The sequence below is a fragment of the Phaseolus vulgaris genome, chromosome 1, assembly GCF_000499845.2.
Source record: "Phaseolus vulgaris cultivar G19833 chromosome 1, P. vulgaris v2.0, whole genome shotgun sequence".
NCBI classification, from domain to species: Eukaryota; Viridiplantae; Streptophyta; class Magnoliopsida; order Fabales; family Fabaceae; genus Phaseolus; species Phaseolus vulgaris.
The window spans coordinates 34,013,534-34,023,199 of NC_023759.2; the positions used below are offsets into that span (position 1 = coordinate 34,013,534).

The following is a 9,666-nucleotide window of genomic DNA, read 5'->3' on the forward strand; positions in this document are numbered from 1 at the left end:
TAAATACCTTTAACATTAAAGTGAATAATGGAACTAAAAGAAAAAAAAGAATAGAAAATGAAAATGTAATGGAAACAATTATAAAAGATTCTTCATAGATTTATAACCATTCTTAAGATTCTTGCATAATTTGAGTACACTCCTTTTTATTTCCTTCTTCTTCCATTTTTTCTTAAGGCCAATTATGAACCTTTTCCTTTGATAAAAAAAAAGGTTAATAACATTTTTATCGTAGCATAATGGTTTTTGTATGATGGATGCTAGAAATACACCACATTGTATGCAATAGTATCAGAATCTAAGGAATTAACGGTTGAAATTGTATGATTTAATTGATTCTGAGGTGATGTTGAAGCATCAAGAATAGCTTATATATTGGCTAAAGTGGTACTGTTTGGTAATCAACATAAATATATGCCAAGATGCTATACTCTAGCTAATCCTAAGAGAATCTTGTAGGGTTATTATAATACTAAAAACATTGTTTTTAAAAAACAATCCAAAAAATTAGCACTACAACTACCAATATGATATTTAAAAATATTGCATTACTAAACATGTTATAACCTCTATTTTTCTATTTCTTATCAAATCAGTTATATTTTTAAACATTTTTTTTTCTATTTCTCATTTATTTCTAATTTATCAAATAACTATATATTTAATTTTATTTCTTACTTATCTTTCTCTCTTTTTTCAACGTACTTTTACTCGATTCTCATCTTTATATATTTCTCTTCTCAAATCAATCAGACCATTAAAAAGTGGAAGGACTAAAATATTGTTGAGTGAGACTCACCTTTGACTTCTTTTATGTTAGACGGAATTTTTGTAAAAAAATACTAAATTGTTGATCCCGAAAAAATATGATTTTTATAAATAACAAAATTTTATTTGGTTAATAATAATATTATGGAGAATATTTATATAAATTTTGTAGAAAGTGAAGAGCAATATGTTCTTTTTACTAAAAATATTAATTCATTAATGTATTAAATAGGCTAATTAAATAATATAGTATTCTTTTAATATAGGTGCCTGTACTTATTTACACCTATTATTTAATAAAGTGAAACCCAATTAGAATTTTCTAGATTTATATACTCCATGGCGGCAAAGTACTAATGTCCATAAGTATGCCTGAGAAATCATCATTGTACTTGAACCCCACGTGAGACAACTTCATGAAAACTTATAATTGTCCATAAATGTTATAGTTTCCAAAATGCATTTCCAAAAGAGACAATCACTTTTTCTCATGAAAGTGTATAAATCACACAAACAAGTGATGAAACAAATTGAGTTACTAGTTAGTAATGTCCTTCTAATAAATATACCAAGAGAGAACCTATATATATACATATACATACACCCATATGGAGCCATATGTGCAAGCAACCACAAAACATTAAACATGAAATGAAAACTAAAGAGAGGAAACCCCCCTCAAATAAAGGCTGATTTCTGAAATATATTGAACAACTATAACCTACAATACAGATACTATTTCTACATTTTCCCCTTCAACAACTTCTATCTATCATACACCTATATAATCAAATTATTGAGACTATTTTGAAAGCACAGAAAAGCTTAAAGAAAAATGTTGCACCACACCAGCAGTTGGCAGAGTAGAAAATCATAGCATCTAATGTTTATAGCACCAGAACTAGGCTTCTAGAGGAATTCAATACACCACCTTCCATTGAACTCATTTAGTGCACATGACTCAATCATCATAAGTCTTCAAGAGGGTCATCTCATCAGGCTTGAAATAAGACCACAAATGGAGCCTTGCAATGCTTCACTCCCTTGGCCTGGCAAGCCACAGAGAACTCAGGGCTCGCAGTCGCGAGAAATAGTCGCTAATTGCGAGAAGAGCTCGAGCCGATTGCCTGGTTGTTAATATCCGAAGCATTTGTTGTAGTGTTTGCTGTCTCAGATTGTCAGCCTAGCAACATGAAAAGGATAAAATCAACTGATGACTGATATTTGATGAGTGAATCCATCATGTTTGGAATAGTTTAGGTCCAATTTTTATGCATGCATGTCACAAAATACGTTTAGGCTCTCATTTTTAGCATCTTCCACCTAAGGCATGCAAATACGCAATGAACACTGTTTGGAAGTGTGAATATGAAGTCCTGGTAACAGTAATATTTTTAATCATTCGATCTAAATTCATTTTATTTGTCAGTCAGTGGTGTTTTTTTAACACAACTTGTATGCAAGAAGCAACACAACCTCCACATCATGTGGCCATATCGATATCCTATTTATTTATAGCCTTTGTCAGACTTTCTAACAAATAGACAATTCTTTTTCAAAGCTGAAACATAATCTTTCTTTTTGGGAAAAGAAATTGATAGAAGAAACAAGAAACTCCATGTAAAACACATTCAATCAAATAAGATTTGACACATTCATGTAAAATATTTTACAATTAGAGCCTCTTCCTCCCTCGATTCTAAAATAATAGTCTTTTTTATATCCTTTCTTTTCTTTTATCCAAAACAATAGTATTTTTCCAACAATAGCCTTAGATATACATATAATTAAGAACAATTAATGCAGAACCATTAAAATTAAAACAAAGACACCAAAGTGGTTTTTTAATAAATTTGCATTAACTAAATATTTCTTAATGTGTATCAGAACCTTAAAAGACTATTGTTTTGAAAAGAAGTATATAAATTAAACTCAGTTTAACTCCAAGCTTGACGTCTCTTTATAGTTCAAAAAGATAAAAGTTGATAACAGAATTAAACTGAAAAACATATGGAAGATTGATTACCTGGCGAAGAAAACCCTCTAGAGTACCAAGCTTTCCCATAGCCATAGCCATTTGCCCCATGTAATTTGCCACATTTCCTGAGGAACCCGATGAGCTGGGTGAACCATTAGCCAATGTCTCAGACAGTGATTGCTGCAATGCATCCATCCCTTGGGAAAGAGCATCTTCAGCCTGCTGGGATGACTGCTGCAAATTGTATATGCCCATCAATTGTTGCTCAGTTAAAGGCTCCAAATGACTCACAAGAAGCTGCAACAGTGTCAATCCAATCTTAGACAGGCATAACATGATAAAGGTAAATGAAATTTAAAACTCAACATTAGAGTCAATTATTGTCAAGATAAAACTGTTAAAAAATTGTTAATTTTTTCTACAATTGGAAAGTTTCTCTTCAATATCTATTGGTCATATCTATTTTGATTCTTTTGTTGCAGTGAATGCAATGAATGTTAGACCACATATTAGTGAAGCGATTTTCAAACTAGAAAAAAGCATGTAATTACAGAACATGGATAAATGAGAAACTTTTCACCTTGAGGAGTTCAGACGAGCGAAAGCCTCCAATCCACATGAAACACCTCTCAGCTGGAGTCTTCCACATTCCTGACAGAATGTGGAAAACATCAGCTTTTGCTGCAATACCTTTCAGCCTGAAGATATCATCAAATTGAGCCATGAAATTATCAACAATTGTTCGAAGTTCAATATCTCCAGCATGGGAATTTATTGCAGCCCTTAGCTCATTTGTTTGCCTGTTATGCTCTTCTAACCATCGAGCATACTCTACATCAAATGCCATAGCACCTGTACAACGAGATGATTAAATTGATTTAGGATTTGAAACAAAACACAAATTTTGGCAAAACCCTGCCATGACCATCCATGCTATTGAGTACCATGTTGTCAGAGTTCAAAATCACAGTGGACCTGACTTTAGGTGTGATGCAATGAACCACAGCAAATAACACCAAGTTCTATGGCATACAGTTATGCAACCAAATAACCGATGTTTGTCAATGAACAATGGGAACCATCATAAGTGTATCCAACAAATAGATGGTTCTATATCTTTACACAAACAATGGTTTGTTTTGTTTTATGAAAAAGAATCATATCACAGAAAACTTCTTGGAACACTTAAATCAGCCATAGATATTCTGGTTTATAGAAATTCCATGTTGGTTAGTGAACGAAATTTGATATTGTTGTTCTACCAAATTGCCAACGCAAAAATCTACATCTAAACAAATTTCAGGATGCACATATTCTTAATTGAATGTCAAACTATAACTACTCCAAAAAGAAGATAATTTAATCAAACGGAATTTTCCAAGATTGTACAAGATGTTTAAATACCATTTCCACTCATTGACTGGGCCTGATCTCCAGTGCTTGAAATAAATATTCCCTGGAAAAGATTAATAACCAAATTGTAACACCTTATGTAGTAATAGAATCCAATTAATGGAAGCTGACAAAAAAAGGGGACTTCAAATGGTAGGTACCAAATTATTAGAGGACACAGTATAATACAAGTACAAAAACAAACCTGCTGGCGGGCTCGCTGGAGCTCCTGCTCAAGTTGGGTCAGTTTCAGCCTACTGCTCTCTAATTGTTGCACATATGCCTGAATGGATAGAAAGAATAATTTAAAAAAGAAGTCAGGAAATATGTATAAAACATATGACAAATTGTTGGGTCTCAATATAGCACATTGAACAACTAACCAAATCATAATAATTTTACAAGTTCATCTATAATTAACACAAAGGCCTTACCTTTTTCCTCAATCGGCTTTTCCTGGCAGCCTCACGATTTTGAGCAAGACGTCTTAGTGTCTGAATGAAAAATAAAAAAGAAAAATTAATACATAATAACAAAACACTTATCCTATTTGAACACAATTACTGCATACAACCTTTTGATCTGATTTATCTTTAGATCTATCGCTGGATTCACCCCTTTCAGGCTGCCAAACAAAAATGAAGCACCATAATTTAGTGTACAAATAAGCATGCTTTTATATTTATGATAAAAAGTTGGAAGGATAAATTATTCTTAATGTCATAACTCTTGGGAGCATATCCAAATGTCATTAAATAGATGAAGAAACTAAATCCAACGTGCAGAATATACCATATTACACAAGCAAAATAAGTACCAGTTGATTTTTGTCTTCTGTGTCATCTGTTGAAGTATCAGTCCTGGGGCTAGCATCAGCCATGTTAGTCTCTCCCCAATTCTCCCGATGACCAGATGTTGAAGCAAGAGTTGGTTGTGCATCTTTCTGTAATGCCAATGTCTGAGACCCAGCAATAGCAGCAGAGAGGTTTATATCCGATGTTACAATTGACTGCACCTTACATGTAAGAAAAGAGTATGAAATGAGAGAATTCATTATAGTTTGTAACGTGTTGATTCTAGGAAGTAAAAGCATATATACAAGACAAATATTACCTTATTTAAAGCTCCAAATTGAATATCAGCACCTAGAGCTTGGCTATTTGATTTCATTTGACTAAACACTGGATCTGATAGACGATATAAAAACAAAAAGGGCAAATAAAGGTTGGATAAGTTACCAAAAGGAGGATAAAAATTCAATATTGTACATTTCCATTAATATTTTGAAACTGATATATATATATACACACACACACAGACAGACAAGTTTTCTGAGACAAATCAAACAGAGTTCTGTTTTAATGTCCAGCCATTTTATTCCAACCACAATCCTACATCTTGTAATTGGTTTTGAAGGATCATAGTAGAGGAAACAAGCATTTCTTCTGGGAAATGTAGAGAATAAAGATTTTAAGGTAGAAATAATGTGAAGGTTTATGTTAACAACTAAGAGAAAACCATACAAGAAAATATGAATTTCCAATATAAATTATACATCACAATCAAGCACAGAAATGTGGAAAAAGAATACTACACCGTGGTGAATTCACAAAGTTGTGCTTAGGTAAATAAAATTTCACAACAAAATCAAGTTAACAGATTAACTACACAAGATACAAAAAAAATGCTATCCTTATCTTAAAAAACAGCTTAAGGGAAGAACTGAAAAGAATGTCATATTATTCCTTAGTTGGAATACAACAATCTAATTTGGCACCAAAGGCAAACAAATGAATCCTGAGTACTAACTGATAAGTGCATGCAGAATACTACATAAAGTGAGCCGCATCTTTCATAGAAATAAAAATATTACCCCAAGAGGTAGAAGATATAGAATGGTGAACTTAAGTTAGGAGCAAGTCACAAACAACTGAAATCACTTGAAAATATATATTATTCTTCCTTAAATACATAATGGCAAGTACAACAATGTAAGGAATGGGATTGTGAGACAAGATATTAAATTAACAAAACCGCAATTCACAGAAACCATAAATACCACACAAAAATAGAGTCCAACAGTGATAGATCAAAACACAAGCAACATACTTCTGCTAAGATTAATGGTATCCTCAACACGAAATCCAAGAGATTGCTCCAGGGTTCCAAATTCAGAAATGCGGGAAGGATGAACATTAGTTGCTTCTATGCCCCTGAAACCAAAATCATGACAACATGTAAAGGAAGTATCTGAAATGCATAGCCAACCATCCAAGCAAGACTGAGAAAGCTATGGAGTCATTGACAAAGTCCATGTTTCCAAGCTAAAGAGAAGTCATACTTGGATACTCAAGATCTAATAACAAATACATGAGAAAATTCAAAAACACAAAAAGTCATAGTAAACTTTTAAGAAAATATGAAGCCACCAAGAACGGAAAATAAGACCCTACAGTACAGTGTTTATAGTTTCAACTTCCAAGAATTATATAGAAGAAACTATGAGGGATGAATGAATCAGCATAATGAAGTGAACAGGATAATTTGCCTCCACTATAGAATAAAGAATCTCCAATAAACAGATAAATTAAATATAAAATAGTTTTTATTATTTCTGATCTCTGCAACCAATCGGGCCTTTCACCAGCAACACATCACAGTTCCCCCAACAACATGAATAGTTTCAGTTAGTTACATAAGGGTTACACTAAACTAGAAAACATAGGCACCGTGTAAACAATTTACCCACATGAGAATTATAAAACAAAACAAACTTGATCCCGGGAAATTATCATAAGACCAATAAAGAACAAAAATAAACATTAAGCAACAAAAGGGTCCTCTGGAAAATTTACATGGAACTAGAAGAAGGCAATGGAGGAGCGTAGCTTGGCATCCCGTTCACAACCTTGTTGGTGTCCTTACTGGTAACGTTTACCGTTCTACTTCTGCTACCCATCAGTAACCATGCTCAGCACAACGACCATCATATCTCTCCACAAACCTTAACCCCAAAAGACCCTGAACCCATTTCACAAGGCACACACAACTTTAGTCAAACCCACCAAAAGAGAAGAAGAGAAACTGGAGCACACAATCTTCAACAAGAAAGTCACAATTTAACAAGCTTCTAAAAGGTAAAATTCTAGACAAACTAACTTCGTTTGAGCTCGGGAAACAGGAATCAAAACAAAACAGCCACAAATTCGGTATCATAACATTGGAACCAAAATAAGTGTTGGAAGAACAGAAAAAATAAATAAATAACATTGAGACAGCATCACTCTCCGTACGCCGTTTCGAAACAAAGACAAAATTTTGGAACTCAAAACCAAAGCCTCCGCAGCATCAAAATAAAAACCCCAAAAAAAAAAACTAATTTTGAAAATGAAAACAAAAAGGCCCACCTTCTAAAAACAAAGCTCAACAACTACATAAACTTGCCAAAGGGAGGCCCCAAATTTGATGTCAAAAAGAGTAAAAATAAAAAAAGTGATCTTGAACAACCTGGTCGCATGAAAATCGCAAATAAATGAACTTTCCAAGGATTTAAGCAACACCCAGAAGAAGAACCGATGGAATAATAGCCCTGCAAACCCTAACGAATGGCAAGTTGACGATAAATACCAAGACTTTTTGACTTTTTTGATTGAAGGAGTGGCACTTTAATATTTTATTATTATAATATAATGATGTTATACAGTACAATTTCATCTCTAACCCTGGCAAATTTTTATATGTTTTTTTAATAATTTATTCGGTGATTGTTGCTTATGATTGAAAACAAATTTTATGTTTTTATTACCACACCACACACTCAAAGAGGAGCATCATGTGTCATCAAGTTGATCTTTTTGGTGTAATTATAAATATTTTATGTATGGAGGGTGGAAAGAGAGAGAGAGAGAGTGGAAGAAGCGTGACGTTCAGACCATTCCATTTTCTTGCATACGTCCTTTTCATCTGAAACTCTAGTCCATTTGAAAAAAAATATTAACTTGCCTTTTTAAATTCTTCAAATTTCAGTTAACTTTACCGCTTTTTGTTTTTTGCTTCCATCTTCCTTTTTACCCTGCGCTTCTATTTTCATCCCAACGCCATGCCACACCACTCCTCATATCGTCTTCCTTCATTCTTTTTCAAGCAATGCTGTTTTTTATTTTCAATTCAATTTTTAGACTGCAATTCAAAAGGGACTTCTTTTTAGTCTGTTGGAATGAAAGGGGTTGAAAGATAACGATACAAAATCAGAAAATACCTTCCAATTTTTTTTAATTTTCTATTCTAATATTTAATAGATTATGGTTGAGAAATTTAATGGAGACCACTGTGATGAAGTACAGTATCATGTGATTCTTTCAATAGACACTGCATATATATTTATATATAATATTCAAATAATAAATTATTTGAATTTTTTTTATCAGGAATGTAGTGAGAAACAACTGTTCAAAATTACATCACAGTACTTTTCTTTTAAATACAAAATTGTTACAATTCTTCACCAATGATTTGTCACCCATTAAGTAGAGGAATTGTTCACAATCCAGTTCAGTGTTATTTAGCTCAATTGTCTAACCCTTATAATGAGTGATAAGGAGTGACTCAAATAGATTGAATGCACGTTAAATGAGAGAGGGATCAATTGGGCACACAAATATGTGATGTGGTACGAATGAGGATAGTGTAAAATAAGATATTAGTACCACCTTTTTATAGTATATCCCTTATTGTGTGCCTTTTAACAAAATTCTGAAAAAAAAATATGATGAAAAACAAAGAATACTGAAAAGTTCTCTATTGGTGTGATTGAGTATTGTATTGAAACATTTTTATATGTTAATAAAGTGACTAATTCGTGAAAGAAGAATTGAATTGTTTTTAAAAAATCATATTCGATATTTAATGTCTAAGTGTATACAAATGAAGAGAATGGATTGAAATGTGATTTAAACATTTTTTTAGCAAAAATAATAGAAACAAGTAATTAAAGAGGTTAAAGGTAAAATCAGCAATAACCTTATTTCTTGGAATTTTAGCATCTTTTATACGAGAAAAATAAGTTCATTTAAGTGGAGAGGTGTTAGACAAGAGTTGTGTGAGAGACTCATTATTAAAAAAAATATGAGAACAATAAAGAGTGTAGATAGTTAAAATCTTTGTTATTTTAATATACCTATTTGATTACATTTTAATTGTAACATGAAATTTATTCCTACTGAGATCTAGCTAATTTTAGCTAATTTTTGGTAAGTTCAAAATTGGTGATTCTTAATTTCAATGGTTAAATTGTTGATAGGAGGTTTAGAGAGAGAAAGATTATTCATAACAATGATTTTATTTTAAGATTTACATCTTCTTTCTTATTTGTGAACATTGTTATTTGGTTTAATTTGATTAATTGTATGTATTATTTGTAATATGTTAGAGACTCTCGTACCCTTTATTCATCAGAATAGATTTGTTTATTTGGCCTGCATTCATGGTTTTTATCTTTACATCAAAGGGTTGTTCTCGTTAAAAATATT

The 9,666-nt window shown here is 32.2% G+C and overlaps 1 protein-coding gene across 8 annotated transcripts; it reads right to left on the reverse strand.

Annotated features, from left to right (window-relative positions):
* Window positions 1–1,286: 1,286 nt before the first annotated feature.
* Window positions 1,287–7,985, reverse strand: LOC137813967 (transcription factor TGA2.3-like). Of its 8 annotated transcripts, none has more exons than XM_068616469.1 (12): window positions 7,646–7,985; window positions 6,994–7,159; window positions 6,248–6,351; window positions 5,252–5,325; window positions 4,956–5,147; window positions 4,713–4,763; window positions 4,573–4,632; window positions 4,344–4,421; window positions 4,151–4,202; window positions 3,327–3,598; window positions 2,795–3,043; window positions 1,287–1,951 (listed from the first exon to the last, which is right to left on the reverse strand). In XM_068616469.1, the coding sequence occupies exons 2-12, from the start codon at window positions 7,095–7,097 to the stop codon at window positions 1,805–1,807; spliced, it is 1,383 nt and encodes a 460-aa protein (XP_068472570.1). In that variant the 5' UTR covers window positions 7,098–7,159; window positions 7,646–7,985; the 3' UTR covers window positions 1,287–1,804. The 8 variants fall into 8 exon arrangements, with proteins under 8 accessions (XP_068472570.1, XP_068472566.1, XP_068472571.1 ...); XM_068616465.1 differs by having other exon boundaries at window positions 4,956–5,153; window positions 7,646–7,865; XM_068616470.1 differs by having other exon boundaries at window positions 7,546–7,774.
* Between the last annotated feature and the right edge of the window lie 1,681 nt (window positions 7,986–9,666).